A 20,424-nucleotide genomic window follows, 5' to 3' on the forward strand; every position below is an offset into this window, starting at 1 on the left:
TCTTCCTAGGTCCTGCATCTTGTTTATGACAAACAGCCACGTAATGCTATAGCACAGGAGGATGCGTCGACGTCACCTAAACACGGTAGAAAACATCTAGAAAAACATTCCTCCTCTCAGTATTTACATGTTTGCACTTACAGCTTATGTGGAAAAAAGGACCGTGCGTTAAGAAGCTCTATTTCAGCGCGTTTTCCCAGCATCGCGGCACTAACTGTAGCATTACATGCATTTAAAGGTCTGATCGGTCCAACTTGATGGAGATTCAAATGAGTGCCGCTCGTAAGCTTTTCCCCTCCGGTCTACCAGGGGAGCATTACATCACCGTTTTGTAACTGAGAGACGCGAAGGGGGGGCAGGACGCGCAACTGGCTGCAGGGCTGCTGGGGTTCAGTGTGTCAGCGTCTTGTGTAACAGCTTCCACTTCAGGAAGTCTTCATGACACACGGAGTTCAGTCCGAGTCAAAGTTCCGACCCCGAAGCGCGCATTTAAATCCTCCTCTCCCTCCTGCGTCGGCCTGCGTCTCGCCGCGCACCTTCCATCCTCCGACTCTCCTGCATCCTTTGGTTTTAGTGCAAATGATACGAGCCCCTTCCTCGTTCACGGTCCTGAAGGCACCATCTGTGACATAAGACATAATGTGTTCACTTAATTAGCACAAAACCGCATTTAAAAATAACTAACAAAAAGCAGCTCGAAACACATTTCGGATACTTTAAGATATACAGCGCAGTAAAGACAACACGTGATTAACAATTAACGCCAATTTAAAGCGGGTAATTCATTAAATGATTTAATCAGCTACATGCAAAGCTTTTTACCAGCTTTATGTGCATAAATACACCAACCGGCGTTACATTTGAATTAAAAGTGAAAATGTATTTCTTTTGATGAGATTAAATCTATTGAACAAGTACCGAATGCTTGATAATTATAACATTAAAACATAATCAGCCTACACTATACTTTTTATCATTGTATACACCAATGTGAAGAACCAACTTGAAGAAGTTGTCTCAACCTACAGAAGAAGCGGACGTGGCTCACAGATTAGTATCATTTACACTTTTTGCGTGTCTGTTTCCACGTTAAAGTTTTACATTAAATATAACATTTATTTCAACGTCTACGTCATTTTCCCTCGTTTTCGTGGCTGCTTTAAACTATAGTTACACGATATAGCTTAGTTGCAACAACAGCAACAAGGCAACGCGAGATTCGGTCGGTCTCAGTTTCGCAGGTGACATGACCCTGTTTAACGCACCTGTTGCTGGTGTTGCCGCCTCGCGCCCTACAGGTGTCGCCTCGCGACCACCAGCACGAGCACGGTCAAGTGCGTCGCGGCGCACAGGAAGCTCTTCCAGTGGCCTCGCCCGGTCACAAGCATCAGCGTCCCGCCGCCCCCGCAGCTGGAGCCGCCGTCCGACTCCCCGGCCGTCCGGCTCTTCTCCAGCTGGTCTCCGATCCTCCGCAGGCGCGAGGCGAGCAGCTGAGCCACCGAGCACGGCGAGGGTCGGCGGACACTGCAGGTGGAGTCGCCCGACAGGAGCAATGGCTGGTCTATCGGCAGCCAGCACATCTTTCTCTATCAGAACAAACCAGTCGTCTCTCTTAAAGTCTTGAGGACATATGATCCTCCTTCTCTTCTCTCATCAACCCTTAACTGTGTTTTCGCCCCCTCCTTCTCTCTATCTCTCCCTCTCCCTCCACTGTATTATTCATTACAGTGTCACATGGTGTGGGGTTTACATCATCTTTTCCCAAAAGAGAGATGCCATGGTTAACTCTTGAATCTCTCCTGTCTGCTTTGATCTGAGGAGTCTTTTGTTGTGTGCCGTTCTGGGACACTGTGTCCCCTTCTGGTGTCTTTTCACTGTCAACATTTTGTATTATTTTCTAATATGGCCACCCCTCTGGCATGGGAAATGACATGCTTGCATTTATGTGCAGAACAATTGTCAGTTGTGGCCACAAAAACATATATCACCGCTGAGAATTGCCGCGGTTAGAATAACACTGTGGAATTAAAAACTAGCGGAACTCATATAAGCAGCGCCTTGTTCCTCTCCGGACTGTTTACAGACAAGGACATGTGGTTGTTTTGTTTCGGCGCCCACAGTCTTGTCGGGGACGTGCGAGGCCTCCACAACTAACACATTCATATTGACGCCGCTTTAAAACTATGGCAAGTTATATTTTTTGTATACGATGATTGAGAAACATGGCAGATGACGAACTTGCTGCGTTCAGGGAGCGTTGGAAAGAAGAAATAACGTGTAATAAAGAGGAGCAGTCCCCTGCTTCCGCTTCCTTGGATCTTCCTGGTCAGTCGGGGCAGAGTAACTTGAAGAATATTTATTTCGACGACGAAGATCTCCCCGAGGCCCGTAGTCCTTCTAAACCAGAAGATGAGGACCAGCCTAAATATGTGTCCATTGCACGTAGTTTGCTGGACGGGAGGACCAGTCCTCTGCGGGACAGGATTCAGGAGGAGAGAAGGAGGAGAAAGAGGCAGTATCAAAACACAACCAGCGAGTGCAGAACCTCCCTTCAGCAGCACCAACAACAGCCTAAGAGGAAGGTCAAGAAAGACAAGGAGCTGCTGGATCAACTCATTCAGGATCTGGTATTATGATGATGATGATGATGATGATGATGGTGGTTGTGGTGATGCGGATGGTGGTTGACCAGAATCTAATTGTTTCCTTCGCAGAATGAGGTCAATGACATACCCTTCTTTGACATTGAGTTGCCGTACGAGTTAGCCTTGAAGATATTCCAATACCTGGACCGTACCGAGCTGGGCCGCTGTGCACAGGTAAGCTGCTGTGGTGAAAAACGAAACAAGTGGGTGCAATATAAAAGGAGCCTTACACCAGACCAACAGCATCAAGCAACATGCTCGCCTTATTGTGTGTGTAATGACATGCAATAGTCCAGTTAGCCTCCACAGAATGCCATGAAGGATATATCACTGTAAAGCTTCGACTACAATCTCTCCATCAGTCACATTTTCACAAGAACAACCGAATTTGACCTTTGACTGCTAACGCTGTGATTGGGCCTTGCATTGTCAATATAAACATGTTACAACTGATGAGGCCCAATTCAGTCACATTAGGTCATAGTCAAGGTGCTAAAGACTAAAGGACTCGTGATTTGATAAAAACCATAAAGAAAAACAAAGCAAAAGGGGAAATAAATAGTAGGTTAATTTTCTCTATTGAGGAAAACATATACATGTATTTGCTCTTTTTTCTGAATTAACAAAATAATTATCTTGGCAATTCTGAAAGGTTTTAATGGAAAATAAATCTTGTATATAATTAATATTAGTATTATTAATGGTTCACACCATTACACCATGCTCAAGTTAATTTTCCGCTCGTTAAATCTTCGTCAGCTGGTGAAATGCTAAATTAAATTCCTGAAAAAGCCAAAACATGCACAGAATAATTTTTTTCTTGGCCCTTTGGCATCCTTTCCTGTAAAGTGAGTGCAGCTTGCTGATTGTGCACAACAGAATACTTGCTTGTGAAATTCCTAAAAACACACTTACCTTGCACTTCCCCGAACATGCACAATTGCCACGGGCAGCATCTATAGCTTATGTGACTTTGATTGGTGTAGATTAATAAATCTTCATACATTTGCACAATTACATTTCGTGTGGCCAACCTGCAGCATGTGCTGCGGTCCGCTTGGCAGCCGGCCGGCCTCGTTAAGCACAAACAAGTGAAGTGATGCAAGCTGGTAATGTATGCTGACTCACCCCACGGTTACACTCTCCAATCTCCTCCCAGGTGAGCAGGGCATGGAGAGTCCTTGCAGAGGACGGCGTTCTGTGGTTCAAGATGTGCACGGGGGAGGGCCATCATCAGGATGCCAGCGTGTCTGACTCCCCCTGCTGGAAGAGCACGCTGCGAGACTGCAGGAACTCGGCCAAAACGGTGCGCGCCAACTGGAAGGTGAGCTCGAGTTGTTCCACCGCGGTGAACCCAAATTCAGCTCCGCCGCTGGAGTTTGTCTGTTGAAACTGCTGCACAATGTATTGTGCATCAGCAGTAGACCATGGCTACGTCTTAGGTTTAACTGTAATTTCTATTTTCAATATAATAAAATGTGATAAACATCTCTCAATTTGGGATTTTGACGTCTATGAGGGGAGAGTTTACTTTTTAAATTGGAAGGAAAATCATAATAATGAGTTTAATTTTCTCTATAGTTTAGTTGGATTGTTAAGTGTTCTGCTTGTACATCCATTTAATCTAAAAGAATTACATGAATACAAATAGGGCAATGCAGTTTCGTTGTATTTTCAGGAGTAGGCTGGCTTGCAGTACCATGATGTGTTTGTGTTAAAGATGAAACAGTTTCTCAGCAAGTAATATTTTCTGTCCAGAATCGAGTGGGATCCATCAGCCAGCTGCAGTTCGAGCTGGGGAAGGTGCTGTGTGACGTCAGCTCCTGTAACAACTTTGTCTTGGCTGGGTGAGTTTCATGACCTCCCAGCATGCTCCTGACATCAGCTGTAAATATGACTGCACATATACTCTGAATTCATCTGCCCGGTTTTTCTTTGCCATGCCGCATAATTGTCGGTATAAAATCTTCTGATTTATGTTTGAAATGATGTCACATTTAGACCTCAGGCTTTGATTGAATGAAAACCAAACTTTTAAATTAAGTAGTTTGGGAATTTAAATTCCTAGTGGCTAAAACATGATATTATTGAAAAACAGCTATATTAATTATAATAATAGAAAAAATAATTAAAAGCAGTAATACTAGTATTGGTGTATATAATAGAATGATAATAATATTAGCAGAAATAATAGTAGTAATATGACTACTACTGCTTATAATTGCAGCAACGGATATACTAGAATGATAATCGCAGTAATAATAGAACTATGACAGGTAATAATGAGAATAACAGGGGTGTCGTGCGAGGCCGTGGCAGCAGGTGCAGCAACGTCCAGGTGTAACCCCGATCCATGGAAACCTGCGAGACGAAAAAGCACAAAGCCTGCTGGGAAGCAGCCAGGCAGCAGTTGAGACATGTGACGGTCCACAGTGTTGCTCCTTTGACCAGATTTTGTTGATATTGCGGTTGAGTTTTCTGCTCGTGAATGAATGTCGAAACATATTATTTTCTTACTAATGACCCAAGAAACGTGTAAACCAAACCTGCCTGAAACAAACGGGCTGAGACAGTGATGGATTGCGCCGGCCCACTCGAGCAGGATCGGGCTGCCCACAAGGAGCTGAGCAACGTCTCCAGGGAGTGATGTGATTAGATTCCCCTCACTGCTCCTGTGTCTCATCGGAGGAGACGGTGTGTTTGTATCTCGTCAGGTTAACAGGTGTAGGACACCGAAACAGTCTAGACATGGAATAAAGCACTTTGTAAAATGTGAACAGTCATAAATCTTTCCTTTTATTTGTACCCTTGCCTTGCCTATTAACAAATTCCCAACATCAATACTTTCCCCATTATTGGTACTTAAAGGGCAATTCATCAAAGTGGAAGTACTTGAATTTGTTTAACTAGAAACAAATCAATATCGGTTAAGAGTAATCCAGAACGATTCACTCACATCCACAAAATCTCGTTAGGAACGCGCTGGAATGAGATCTGGCACTTAAAAAGGCAGCAGGAGACGTCGTCTCATTAACCAGGCAACCCTTGGAGTCACGCGGCGACACGAAGGCCACGTCCGATGAGGCGTGCGGGAAGATTACGGCAGTCGTTCTCCGCACAAAGTTTCCTCCACATGAAAGTTTTGACGAATGACTTGGATGAGATTCAGCATCAGCATCCTGTCGCTAGTCGGCGTCGAGGTGATGCACCAATTAAGTGGAAGTGTGTATTCCTATTGTTTGCTTCCTGCCAAACCCCGCCATGCCAGAGTCACACACACACACACACACACACACACACACACACACACACACACACACACACACACACACACACACACACACACACATGTACTCCCTCTGCCACTCTCGCTGTGTCACACACACTCAGACATGATGGTATCTGTGGAGGTGGTAACGCTGGCTGTTTGTCGTCTCCCACAGTGAGAACTCATTGACTTGGACTTGAACAGAAGCCTATTGAGGGCGAGGGGGTGATTTTGGGGCGGGGGTGACTGATATCAGAGCATCAGAATGGGGAAAAGCAGGATGAACTCGAACTTGACTTTACTGGTGCTGATTGTTAACATTCATAAATCAGGTTATGGGACGTTTGTATAATTAATGCAAACTTAACAATCACTGGGGAGATTGGCGACCTCTGTTGACCTCTACGCTGCGTACCGTCAGCCTGGTTGGATGGATAAGAAGCCTGTTGGGTTCCTCTTTGTACAAATGGATATGGAGCAAAGCTTTTAGTTTCTTGAAGAGGAAAGGTGGGAAGCCGGTGGAAGAATTGCAGTTTTATTTAGTAAATTAATGTATTATCAATTTATCTCCATTCATTGATTCATTGTTCTGTCTGTAAAATAGCAAACGCCCCGACCAGATTACCAGAGCCTTTAAATGTCTTGATTGAAAGCAACAAACTAGAGAAACTGGAACAAGAAAATGTTGGTTGTTTACTTGAAATATCACTCAAATGAGTAAATTCTTGATCATCAAGTGTTTTTTTTTTATAGTTTCCGCTCTAAACAGTGTTGATTTATCAGGTTGTGGATTGACAGAAAATGATTTGACAACGATTTCTAAAATGGATCAGTTCTTAAAGGGATTCATTGTTTTAAACGACAAACAAAAAGGTTTTTGCTGAGTGCATTGGCTTCACTTCCTGCTGTAGATCATCCCAATAAACCGCCAGTAATAAGGGTTGAAATGTTCAGCCTTGTTCCGCTCAAACAACACCCCTGTAGTCCTGGAAAGATCGTGTAACAAAGCTTTAAGAAAACAAAACAACAACGAGTCAGAGTGAGCAAAGGAGGAAGGCGTGAGAGGGGAAATGATTCAGAGGTGAGAGGGTGACGTCAGGTATCCTCGAGGAGACTAACTTGTCAGCCCACGATGGAAAAATGGGCAATAATTCTGCCGTCACATTCATCAGCCTTTTTGTGCAGAGCGAAATATTTGAATTGTGCATGTTCGGCGTGATGTGAAAAAAAGTTCTATAGCGCTTTGGACAAAAGTGTCCAAGATGTAAATGTGGTGTGCCTGTTTGTGTGTCAGGTACACGTCTGGTGACGTGAGGCTGTGGGACACGCTGCACTGGGACTCGGCAGCCTCCTTCCTGAAGGGTAACAGCCTGTCGGCCCTCTCCAACCCCAGACCTTATGTCAGTCACGTCCAGGTCAACAGCGCGGTGGCTGCTGCTGCTTATGAAGATGGTGAGTGTGTATGCTTGTTTATGCACTGTGATCCTGTGGTAAACTAGAACAGGCAGAAATGTATTTGTTACATCGTCTGAAAGTTTGAATGAATCCATTTGAGTTACTCGTCTCAGTGCGGTTATTAAAGTACTAAGGGACTGCCTGTCGCTGTCTTGGCTGTAGGCTGTGTGGACCTGTGGAGCACAGAGACAGGTGGGGAGCCCATCCACCACTACCAGAGCCCAGAGAGGATCCAGGCCCTGGCCCTGAGCCCCGACAGTCCCGTCCTGGGTTCTGCTGCCGGGCGTGACGTTCGACTGGACCACGCCGACGATCGCGGCTACTGGAGGACCCTCTGCCGGGCTCAGCTCCCCAAGACTGTAAGACCGGCGCTATTAATCCTCATGTATGAAATGCTGCAACTGATGTGTTGTGTGTATTTTCCTATAATAAATAAATAATGCTAGAAGCGTTACAAAGGGTGACTTTGGTATTTGTCAACCTTTCATCCCCTTTATGTTCTCATGTTTTCATCCCTCAACATCAGTGAAGATCCACTATTGGTGCTCGTTTTAACCAGGCTCACCACAAACACATAAAAGAGTGAGACGCTGTACTTTCTCCATCTTGTCTGCGTGGCAGGTGGAGCGGCTGGTTGTGGTGCCAGGCAGAGGGCAGCAGTGGCCGCTGGCGGCTCTGGCGGTGGGAGAGACCATGTACCTGTTGGACCCGCGGGAGGAGAAGCCAAGGAACCTGCACTCGGTCTACGATCATCCCGTCACCTGCCTGGATGCCTCCGACTCCCATGTTGCACTCGGAGTGAAGCGCACGGGCTGGGCCATGCACGATGGAGGAAACAAGGTGGGCGCAGTGTCTCCACACCGTTTCTGTTGAATATGAAGTAGTTTTTCTAGTCATTAATAGATGGAACATTTTAAGCGGACTTGTTGATATGTTGCCCTCTTAGTCGTATAAAAGAAGGATCCAAATTGATTATAGACATCATGAAGTATTTCACATCCCAGCATCATTCCTAAAAATTCAACTGCTACTAATAAATTGGATTTGAAGTCCCTTTCATGTAGCCCAAGTATACTTGACATACAGAAAACAAGGCAAGTCATTAGTCTAGATGAATGACCCCATCTGCTCCCCGTGTTGCTGCATTTGCTCCTCCAAGTTGCTAAACTCTGAACAGACTGTACTGTAGTATCTGCATCCACCACCCTGTTTTGAGCAAGGAGCGCCTGCAAATACACATTTTGAACTCTCAGTGTGTTTGGCGCCGAGCGTGCAGCCCTGGCAGAAGCTTCACAAATAACAATTTCACCAATATGTGAAGTGAAGCAGGAACAGTTCAGGCTGATATTGTGACGATGATGATTATCTCGTCCATTGTGACCAGCGTGTGGAGCGATCTAGTGTTTGTATGTTAATGGGACTGATGGAGCTGCATCAATGCCTCTTTTGTGCTTTCTGGAATTGAAATGTCTCAGGAAGACAAATAAACCTCAACAAAACCTTGACTCTCGACAAAATAGATGGCGAAGCCTCGGAGGTGTGCAGCTGGATTTTAGATGTTATTATAGTCTTAATACTAATTGATATGAAAGGTTGCCAGAAGAGTTGGAAAGGTCTGTGTGCTCTTAACATCTGAATGATGGAAAAAAAGAAAATGGTAAAATCATCGGATTAATCTTTTGGCTAAATCTTGTCTGCCTCCTTCCTTTTTAAATACAGAGCACAGTTCTGGGTTCCTTACATTAAGACTGGTTTAGCTGGTGTGAATTTGAGGTGCAGTGTAAACAAAGATGGTTCTCTCTCTTGACAGCATGATCACTATTACTCGTGTCCCCTTAGACCCGGCTGGTCCCCTTAGAAATGAATGCCATGTACCTGTTGGGGATTTGTTAATAGCAGAACTAGCTGGCTTAAATAGCAACAAGTCCTCATTGGGCCGTGCTCCTAATTACTACAGCCTTAAAGGGTACTTTGGTAAACTTTGGCTCCCCGAGCTGCACCTGTTTTCTTCTAATAATATTGTGTTACTAAGCACCTCGGGCACATAATTGACTCTTAAGCCTTTACTTAGAAAGCACAAAGAGCCATGAGACAAAGACTCTGTTGGGATCAGCAGGCAGCGATGTCATTGCGCTTTAAAGCTTCATCCACATATTGTTTTGTCTTAAAACGAAGGATGAAGAAAAGCTGCTGCATCCAGAGATAATGATGTCATTAATAAAGCGGCCGTTATTCGCCGCAGCGACCGACTGGCCAAACGGAAGCTTTTAGAAACAGCAAGCGCCACCCGAGCAATCTGTTTGTTATTGACGGGTTTTTGGCAACGCGTCTCCGCTGACATCACCCCTGTTAGAAAAGATACACCGATTCAGCGGCAGCTCGAAAGCACCACATAGTGGACCGAGGGGAGAGTAGCAGTAAGGGACATAACAGCCTCACCTTATCAGGAAACAAAGCCACATTGCCTGAAGTAGAGGCAAAGATTGTTGATGTCCATTAATCAGTGTAACTGATGAACTCGTAGTCAAGATGGTTTTCAGTATTTACTGAAACTGTTTGATTGGACTGTATTGAATTAATTTCATTCAGAGCTGAAATTATAAAAGAATTAATCGATCAGAATGATAAAAAAACTGTATTTAGATGTTTGATTATTATAAAGGGAAAATGCTAATCATTATCTGATTGTAGTTACTCCAATATAAGATGTTTTTGACCATTTAAAATGTAATATCTTTTGAGAAAGACATTTTACAGACGATATGATTGATTTTAAACAATAATCAGCAGTTAAATCAATAATAAATAGTTGCCACAGTAATTATTAACGTTTAGGTTTTATTAATGAAGAATAATCAAATGATTGTTGATGTTTTTCAGTTTTTCAGTGTGGGGAAGATCCCTGATTTCCTTCATTTTCTTTTCCTACCTGTTTTGTAGCCGTTTTTAAACTCAAGCTGCTGATGTAGCCCTGAAAAACAAATTTGAGGATAAAAAGCAGCAGCTCCTTTCCCAGCATGCTCGCATTTTAGATTCACTCCATTGTATTCACAGGACCAAAAGCACAAGGACAAACTCTTTAAACTTCCTTGTTTCCATAGTGATCTTCGCCCAAACTCACAGCTCAACTATGCCAGTTCATGATTAGCATACCTCTCTTACTAATTAAAATATTTCACAAATGTAATTAACCTGTCTGTCACTCTTGTCACGCTTCCAGCAGTAATTTCGTACTGCGAAGGAGAGAAAGCATGAATTGGCTGCCGCCGTTAGTGATGCAGCCTTTCCTTTCCGAAAACATATGCTTCATTAAAATCTGTCAATATGGCATCCACGGAAGCCATCTCACACCTTTGTGAGTGAAACATTTTCATTTGCAGCATCGTGACTTTCGATCAACCTCAACTTCCATCGCTGTGTTTTTGTTAACTTTGTTCAGGCAGCTGTCAACACAAAGTACAAAAGCTGCTTTTTTTTTATTGACGCAAGTTAATTTAGCTTGCTTTGTCTTCTAGCCCTCCCCATCTTTGTGTGTGTGTGTGTGTGTGTGTCTGTGTCTGTGTCTGTCTGTCTGTCTGTCTGTCTGTCTGTCTGTCTGTCTGTCTGTCTGTCTGTCTGTCTTCCGGAGCCAGTCTCCAGATCCTCATTACTACTCGCCACCTTCTTGCCAGTGGACCGGGGGGCACCCAGCCACCCACCCACCAAGCTCGTGGCTGTCAACACAGCCTGGCATCGTCGCTGGCAAACTATCCGTCCACTGCAGTGGGTCTATCACGGAGCACTCTCTGTCATCCTCTCACTGCCTCGAGTTCAGAGGGCTGGATGCATGAGAAGGCAGACTGAAGGGCACGTATGTAGGTGGGGTTTATAGGAGTATGGAAGTACGAACCCAAGCAGCACAGCTTTCACAGAAATGTAACTCCTCACACTCAGAAGAAGTGAATAGTATGTGAGTATGGAATATCTATCTCATGTTGAGATGAGGCTATTACATCCTACAAGAATGCTATGCGAAGTTACTGCTGCAGTTACAAGCAGGTTTCAGGTGAACAATGCAATAGCAGCACACCCGCTTCAGTGCAGCGCTGTATTGCTGAGGGTGGGTTGAGTATACTGGTTGAATAAAGGGACAAGCTGACGGGTTGGTAGTAAAACATCTTTTCTGATGGTTATAGTGAGTCTGTGATGTGAGTGTAACAGCTTGTGGGCTTCGTTTCCTTTCAGTCAGCCAATCCACATTACACACAGTAGCTTAGCCGCCGCTAAGCAGACACACAGTTTGGTGAGTTTAATTTGTTTTTTTTTGGCAAATGTATTCCACAACGACTTCGGTTCAGATTTTGAGTTTGGAGAAAGCACGTTGGATGAGATTTACAGCCCAGGGTTGTATTCATTCAGTCACACGTTATGGCAACGGCCGTCGCAGACACACCTGGCTGAGATCTGCACTTTTCTGTATGGATGTGAGGGAACGGACCACTACGCTGTGCACCTGAGGCCATCGGGTTAATATGGTGGTGAACTGAGCCGGATGAATATCACTTCACTGAAACTACTTTCACTGAAATAACTAATCGCATGCATACACTCCTACCCTTAGCCAGGATGCAGTATTCTCCTCCTTATATTACCCTCTGAGGCCTTCTGGATTGCAGACAGAAAAAGAAAAAATCACAACATTGGAATTTCATCATTTTGACCTGAAAGCTGAAAGTGCTGTGGGTTCACTGTTAGTATTTGCTAAAAAAAAATGTCTATGATTGTTCTCAATGTTGTGGTGTCTTAATGTAGTATCTTGGAGGGATTTTTAATCATTTTATTTTTTGTTTGATTGGTAAAATTGTGGTTAAATTTGACACCAAATCTGTATAACATATGTTGTCAACCCAAAAATTGCTGCAAAAACGTTTGAGCGAAAAGTGAAATACACTTCCCTCATGTCTACTCCCTTCATTTGTTCCTTTAGCCTTTGTCTAATTAGTTTCAGCTTCAACCAACAGCTTCTAACCACAAAGAGTCAAGAAGCACCACCAAACTACTCTGTGATTTGGCTTTTAGTTTTCTTGTGCCTTGCCCACTAGCATCTTGTTTGTCCAGAGAGTAATCAAATACAGCTGTACACAGACTTCTCTGTGGAAGTACACAAAACAAAGCAACTGTTGTATACTTCAAGCAAGTTTCCCAATCTGCTGTGGGATAACTTGGAAATGCCAAACCACAAAGCTGCCATTATCATGCATCTGGTCCAATGTGCTAATCTCTGTTTGTCCACATGGCGTCTCAGCCGAATGCAGCTCTGAATCCATATTTGTTTCAGATGTGGGTGTTTAGCGCGTGACAGGAATGGGGCATCATGGGCCACGGAAAAGCCGGCAGGCCGGATTTTATTCAGACCCTTTACCTTGGCCGAGGATTTCACTTTGTTAGTCTCTCTGTCTGCTCGATGGAGCAGAGTGAACTCAGCGAGCGGCGAGTCCTGTTGGAAACAATTGGCCCTTCATGGCTTCCATTCCTAATGTGTGATATTCCAGAGATGACAAGATTAATTGGAAGCCAAAACCAAAGCCTGCTCTTTGGACACATGTATTCAACAATCCAGGCGACGGCAACGTGAACATGAAAGGTTTTCTCCAAAGTGCAGCAATAATTGCCAAATTTCTTCATCTTTGTAAAAGCAAAGAGAGTGATTGCATTAACATCTCTATACAAGCCGCCATTAGAGATTCCTTTGTCAGCAAGCCTCAGCGGTGCTCCAGCAAGTGCATTAACCTACCAGCTTCCTCTATCCTCACGGCCATGATTATCCGTCCTCAAAGTGTGCCGCTGCAGTCTATAAACAGCCCTCTTCATAATCACAAAGCAGCTCCTTTGCCTCCCTCAGGGACATTTCTTCATTTTAGTGAGCGGGTTGGGCATATATTTAATAAAAGCGATCTTTACCGAAAACTCTAATGATTCATTGAGAACAGCAGGCTGGACCTGATTCCTGCGCCCCCTTCCCTCTTTCTCAGCTAACCCCCCCCTCCCCTCTCTCTCTCCTCCGCTGTCCAAATCCTATCAAGCTGTCATTTCAAAGTCCGGTGTGATTTGGGCTTTGCCCCGGGGTGGTGCGCAATTACAGCGCTGCTTGGCCCAAATGAGGGACACACAAAAACTGCTGGCACCTCCTCAAGGCTTACATCATGCCTGTTTTACATTTTTTTTAAATGTATTTACCTCCCGCTAAACTTCTTTTTCTTTGTCACCGTCTCACTTTCTTCCTGTCTACCTTCTGTCTCTCTCTCTCTCCCTCCCTCCTTAGTTTAATTTCTTAATCATTTTAATTATTCAAAGATAATTTTGCCTGGCGGTTATCCTGTTTGTTCTGTCTCATTTGGATGAGAAAACATCAGCCACTAATTGACCAATTAGGCCAGCTCCAGATGACATCATTGTAGTTCGTATGAAGAAAGTTTGTTGCAGCCATTCAGCCTTCGGCAATGGTGTGCATCCCTGTCCATAATTAAAGAATGCCCATAGGATGATTTATGTTCCTTTATTTTTTCACCCGGATTTACGACGCTTTGCTTTTAATGAGTTGGCAAAGCTTCACTTCTCTTAGCTGTGTTCGGCTTTTGGATGATACATGATACCCGATATTGGCAGTTCCATCTCAGTGTGTCGTTTTAAATTGTGCAGAGAATTAGCAGGAGGGAGAGGAAACGAGAGTCGGAGCAGATTTTAAGCTCACCAACAGAAGGTCAGACTTTGTTCGATATTAGATTGATTTATTTCATTTATCATTGATAATATTCTACACCACATGTAGAAAGCAAATTACACACTTATTTGGCGAGTTGTTAGGAAAGATATTTTAAAAGAAGGATTTGAGGAAATAGGAAGCAGGTTAACTTCTCATATAACGTGGTATCATCTCAAACGGTTTGATGCTCATGTGCGTTCCTGCTTTTCAGATCCACGTCTACAGTCTTGAGACGGCCAGATCTGTGGCTTGTGTGGGCGACTCGCTGGGAGATTTCACCTGCGTCAACCTGAGAGACAGCCCTCCTCACCTGCTGCTGTGTGGAAACAAAGACAGGAGGTAGGACATCACAAGAGAGAGACAAAAACACACACCTTCAGACAAACGGGAGACGGCGGGAAAGAAACTCCCAACACTCACTGACTGGGGTTCATTTAAACATGACAAATGGTTGAAGCTGAGCCAAGATCCTAAGCTGAAAGGTGTGTCTGTATAATAGCCTTCCCACAGTGGCACCTGATGGAGGACTACTCAGTCTCTCTGATGCCATGAAACACAAAGCTGAGTAAAATAGAGAACGGTGGCATCGGCGTGCGTGGATGTGAGACGTTTTGTCCTTTGTGTTGAATAGAGATGTCTGTCTGTCTCCTCCGTTACCTGAGATACTACAGACAAAAAAAACCATCTGGCCATTCTTGATCCCATCCGGCGCCGACGCACGCACCCATGCATGCGCACACGCTTGCCTCAGCGCTAACCTGGCTCTCCAGATGAGGGAAAAGGCTCATAAAAGAGCCATTCATCTATTCTGCACTTGTTAGCGGGTGCTGTGGTGCACGAGCTGGCAGGAGGAGAAAAATCCCTGGCGTGTCTTGGTCCAGACCTGCCCCTGCTGTTCCTATTCAGCACCAAATCCATCTGGCTGTTGAGTGGTTGGCTTAAAGCGCAAGACAGACCACACCATATTGTTAAGGTTTTGTTTTTTCCCCCGCTCTCTTAATAGTTATGACTCCTAGCAACCGTACGGAAACATTTCCCGTTAAACGTCAAGTGCCAAATGTTCAGCACTGTTTTGAATTTCATTTTTTTCTTCCTAGCCAGAGCATTGTTCGTGTTTATCCAATTCCTTTCTGCTCTACTTTTGGTCTTCGCCTTCTGACGGATGTGTAGTTTCGTTCAGAGATTTGGCTCTTCCACTTTGGCCCCAGCTGATGCAGCGCACAATCAAAGACAAATGGGGGAGACAGTGGGCGATCTTGGCCGTCTGACAGGATGGCTTAAGGCCAGAGCCTAATGCATCCTTTCTCTCTGTCCAAATGAGTTTTGTCCCTCCTGTTTTTTTGCGGGATCCAGGGAGCAAATGAGCGGTCCTGATAGGGGCTGTTTGGAAGAAGGCCACATCTGTGCAGACAGAAGATGTGGGCCAAGAGCAAAATTGGATACAGTAAGGGAAAAGGAAGTATTAGTGAGGGTCATACCTGTGGCTATTGGTCAGTTACCACTATGCAGGCCTGCAGTTGTTTGGTCGTGCCTCGAGACCACTTGAAATCTAAGATAACAAAATACAAATGTCTTCAAACTGAGTTTTAGTCACACTAGTAACACGTTCCAGCGATCACAACCTTGGCCACAGTAGAATGAAATCTCTCGAAAACCATGAGATGGAGATTGTAATTTTGTACGGACTTTCGTGGTCCTCAGAGGATGAGTCCTACTGACTTTGGTGATCACCTGACATTTAATCTATGCAGCAAAAAAATGACAAATCTACAAAATTTTGTACAGACAGTCGTGTTTTCTAGAAGAAAAACCTTGATGACTTTGAGTAGCTTCCCCATGTAGCTCACGCTGTCTCCTTAACTACAGGATGGATCACCAGAAATCATGTGCAGAGATTCATGGTCCCCAGGATGAGTTTTTTTTATTATTTGATCAGTAGTTCAGTTTATTACCAAATAACCCTGCAAAAACAAATGAGATCCAGCCTCAGCGGTTCTTTGTGACCATGTTAGCCTTTTGCTCAGAGTAACACAGGCTTCAGTACAATGAGCTAGCATGTCTGTAGTGTAGTTGTATTGACTGGCTTTTTATTTGATGGGAGAAGGTAGAATACACAGTCCTCTACATCACCTTAAGTGGCCCTTGACACATTCTTGCAGGAAAAAAAAACGAAATGAATATTTTTCCATGTACATTTTTCACCTGTTGTGGAATTTGGTCTATTCGGGACACGTGACAGGACCTCCTCGACCTTGGAATAGAGAAAGCTACAGGTGTTCAACCCACAGGTTGTAACCGCAACGTCTGCCGAGCAGAAAAACCTGGAAGTTTGGCAATAAACTCCGCTTGCTCTGCAACAGCCCAACTGTGTTAGAATGTTAAAAGCATCCATTTGTATGGAATTCCAAACAAGTCAAGTTTTGATCACCAAATCACAGATATGCATCAAACCATAATCCTCAGCATATAATGATAATGCCGGGCGCAGCTGCAGGAAACTAAACTGGAGTTATCCGAGCCTTTCCAACACTGAGCTCCTCCTGATTAATGAAGTGGAGTCTGGCCACTGACAGCTCACTGAAGACGGACACTAGATTGATGGTTCCCTGCGGTCTGCCAGTAATGCTCCGTCCTCATTGTTTAAATGTGTGCCTCCATCACGTAATGCCACTAAACAGGCAGAAACAAACTGCAGACAACAAGAAGGCCCATTTAGCCATTTAACTGTGATTCTTGAAAACATTTGTGTGAGCGGAAATGAAATGTGTTTGAGTCCCCAGAGGGAATTTGATTATGGTAATGAAGTCTTGGAAGAAGGTTGAGCCTGGATGGAGTCATGTCCTGGATGCTTTCAGCTGCAATAAAGCCACGATGACAACAGATGGAGCTGAAGGTCCCCTGGGCTGAGCTGCTCATGAAGCCCAGCACGCAGAAATCCCTGCTGTTATTGCCTTTTTTTATATAATACATTTGAATAATTATACTTTTGCTTTAATAATAATACAATTTTTCTTCTACTATTATTAATTTGTTAATATTAGTTATTCATTAGATTATTATATCAGAAGTGCATAGGACACTTTCTCAAAGCAGAATTTGTGACGTGCTTTGTAGAAAGGGGTGGAAAATAAATACATGGGTAAATACATTAAATACAAAAGAAATAATAAAAGAAAAGATTAAGAAAATTACATTAAAAGATAATAATTCAAATATTTAACAAACAAAAAAACAAAGCTAAGGGTCGGGTAAAGTAAAACAATTACAAAGTCGGCAAAACTGCATAAAACAATGATTTTAAAGAGGAACTCGATGTCAACATTTTAAACTGCTGTTTTTAAAGTGATCAGCAACATCCTCGAATCAGTTCTTCATTTGTCTCTACTTTGTGGAGAGATGTGAGACTTAGATTCTCTTACCACCCTGCGTACATTCTTGCTTGTAGACCTGTTTATTGTATTTGACACCCTTTATTCATGTTTGGGTTCTTTTGGTTTGTTTACTCATTGTTTATTCATGTTTGGGTTCTTTATGTCTACTTGATATTGTACTCTGGTACCACGATGTGGTTTTTCATGCCTCATCTAATGAACCAGCTTCATGTCTCTGTGATTTCTATCCACACTATATCCCTATATTATTAAAAGAGTATTGCTTTTACTGGCCCCACCGCCAGTGAAAGTGGTCAAATATATCCTGGTGACGACAGCAGGCGAAGATATAACGTGATATTTGGGTTAATTTAAATGAGGCTGCATCTAAAGCTTGCATTGGCACATCTGCTGCAGTTTGTATTTGTCTTCGGTCTCTTGACTGAATGTTGAAAAGTTCGTTCAAAAGTGAGAATAGTGTCCTTTTGTCTGTAAATGAATGCAGCCTTTGACAAACCGTGCTCTCTCTCTCTTGTGCGGTCTTGGAGTCGTGCGCCTCTGCAAGCAGGAAGTAAGAATCCCAAATATCACTGGAAATGACTGATCCTATTGTTCTCACTTCACTTTCTATTCTTTCATTGGACTAACTTCAAATGGCTTACAGAGTGAGAGAGATTCCTGAATAGGATGTGCAGCTCTAAAACGGTTGCATCATCGCAGTCTCGGCCCATAAACCAATAACGCGTCGTGCTCCTCAAATGATTTGCAATCTCACGGCAAAAACAAGCAATGAATTTCTCAATGAATTGTAACCGTCTGTGGTGTTTCAGGGTGAGGGTGTTCGACCTGCGGGCCGGTGCCTCCGTGGCGTCGCTGTACGCCCACCACCTGGGTGTCACCTCGGTGCAGGCGGACGACTGGAAGATCGTTAGCGGCGGCGGCGAAGGCCTGGTGTGTGTGTGGGAGATGAGGATGGGAGCGAAGCTGTGGGAGATGCACAACAGGTGGGATCGCCTTCCCTGTGAGCCAAATGTGCAGTTAAACGCTCTTCAAAGATCTGTTTGTGACTGAGCTCCTGTTTGTTTCTCGGCGTTACAGTTGTGCTTTTTGAGGCTTGATTAAGCCATTTACAAAATCCAATTAGCCCAGTGGCTGTACATGCTTTCATTTCTTCTCATTCATATGGCTTATTGTTCTCCTAATTATTGTTAGTGCCACAAATAAGACAATAGTCTGATTCATCGCAGCGCTGGCAAATTCTTCATAGTTTGCATCACATGTATGTGGCTTTTATTTTGAAATGATTTAGTACCACAAACCATGTGGTCCACATTAAGGGAAAATGAGAATGTGTGTAGCTTTTTGCTGATTAGAAAACATTTTGTGTCACGTCTGGAATAATATCACAATTATTTTTAGATATAGTTCCAGACATCTATGCATGTGTTTCAAGAGCCATTTGTGCAAAAAAAAATGTGTGCGTCTTTTATAGTGAATGATTTGTTTGCTGTCTCGGCTGCAGGCATCCTGTCAGGCATGTACGCTTCAACACCAGCACCCTGGTCACAGCCAACATCCCCGACGACAAGTCGCCCAGGGGGGCCTGCATCACGGACGATGACCTCACGGCTCACCGCAGGTCACTGATCTTCCTCCCACACTCTTCCTCTTATTCTACTTCTCAAACCTGGATCTCTTCTCCACCTCAACCTCCCATTTCCCACAGAGACAAATACTCTGTGAAGTGATTGCTTCTCTGTACATGTTTTTAGAAACAAATTCAACATTTTAACATGCTTTAAAGGAACAGTTTGATGTTTTCGGTAATGCACGTATTTTCTTACCTACAGAGAGAAACATTGATACCACATGATAAAAGTAGAGTATGGATCTTCTCACCTTATTCTCGGGAAGATAAGGAGTTTACTTTCCAAAATGTTGAACTATGCCTTTAAATGGCAATATATTATTGCTATTGTCAAAGTAAGTGTCATAACAATAGTACATTAGTTTAAGGTGGCAGGTAAACATGGCACTTTCTCAAAATAAAATTGAGGCCACATCTCTCAGACAACTTCCTGCACCTCAAGATTTTATTTCTGCCTACAAAGCAGCATGTCATTGTTAAAAGGGACTCATGGAAGACACTGAGTTAAGTCATGCTTTTAATTAATCCCACCCATAAAGCTACAGTTTTGCTCTTCATCGGACATGTTTGGGCGTCTGCTTTAACGTCCTCAAGCATCAGGTTAGAACCACTTTCCAAAAAGGGAAATAAGTAATGTCCTGCTGTTACTAATAGAGATGTTTGTGCTTCAGACACAGGGGAGTCATCTGCCATTACGACTTCTCCGAGGATGCGTTGTCCCAGGATCACATCCTGCCCATCTGCAGGTCCGACTACGTGGAGTCGTCCGGTTACAACTACAACATCGGCCTGGCGGTGCCTTACGACAAACTTTCCGGCTCCCATCCGTCCCGCTGACGCTCAGTTCTGCAAACTAACGCTGGGCTCAGTGAGTGACTGAACAGACAGTAGACACTTTCACCCTTGATTAGTTTGATTTTCAAAACCTTTTATTTATTTAGTTTCTTTTAGCATCCTTGTCAAATCAATATTCTTGGAAATGTAACATTTTAATGTTTATGATCTGTAACCGTTGGTATTCGTTATTGAGTACGCGGAAGCTGCCCAGATGTTGCACGGGATCACAGTCTTGTAAACCATTGCTGTAAAATTAATGGATTATTAATTGACATTACAGCAATAAAAAAAACATTCTACCCCAATTCCTAAACAAGATTCTTCATAGCACATTTGTTATTAGTTTCTCCAAAAACAAAATCATATCTAGACATTTGTATTATCATAATGGTTATTTATTTAGGTCATTAATACAATTCAGTACAAAGTCTGTTATATAATCTAAGGGCGGTAGCGGT

At 43.6% G+C, this 20,424-nt stretch overlaps 1 protein-coding gene across 1 annotated transcript; it reads left to right on the top strand.

The window, feature by feature from the left end:
* Positions 1 to 2,074: 2,074 nt before the first annotated feature.
* On the top strand, positions 2,075 to 20,373 carry fbxw8 (F-box and WD repeat domain containing 8). The gene is made up of 11 exons (XM_084024481.1): positions 2,075 to 2,627; positions 2,715 to 2,819; positions 3,805 to 3,969; positions 4,404 to 4,492; positions 7,208 to 7,365; positions 7,531 to 7,727; positions 7,990 to 8,208; positions 14,322 to 14,449; positions 18,312 to 18,485; positions 19,004 to 19,120; positions 19,801 to 20,373. Exons 1-11 carry the CDS (start codon positions 2,223 to 2,225, stop codon positions 19,964 to 19,966), a joined length of 1,923 nt encoding a protein of 640 aa, XP_083880607.1. The 5' UTR covers positions 2,075 to 2,222; the 3' UTR covers positions 19,967 to 20,373.
* The last annotated feature ends 51 nt before the right edge of the window (positions 20,374 to 20,424 follow it).

The sequence above is a fragment of the Eutrigla gurnardus genome (genome assembly GCF_963514095.1).
Source record: "Eutrigla gurnardus genome assembly, chromosome: 13".
NCBI classification, from domain to species: domain Eukaryota; kingdom Metazoa; phylum Chordata; class Actinopteri; order Perciformes; family Triglidae; genus Eutrigla; species Eutrigla gurnardus.

Excerpts from the sequence above, each read along its gene's own strand:
- fbxw8 (XM_084024481.1), top strand. The coding sequence starts at position 2,223 with ATGGCAGATGACGAACTTGCTGCGTTCAGGGAGCGTTGGAAAGAAGAA. Across the intron at positions 3,970-4,403 it reads CGGTGCGCGCCAACTGGAAG|AATCGAGTGGGATCCATCAG; the intron begins GTGAGCTCGAGT and ends TTTTCTGTCCAG. Across the intron at positions 14,450-18,311 it reads TGTGGAAACAAAGACAGGAG|GGTGAGGGTGTTCGACCTGC; the intron begins GTAGGACATCAC and ends GTGGTGTTTCAG.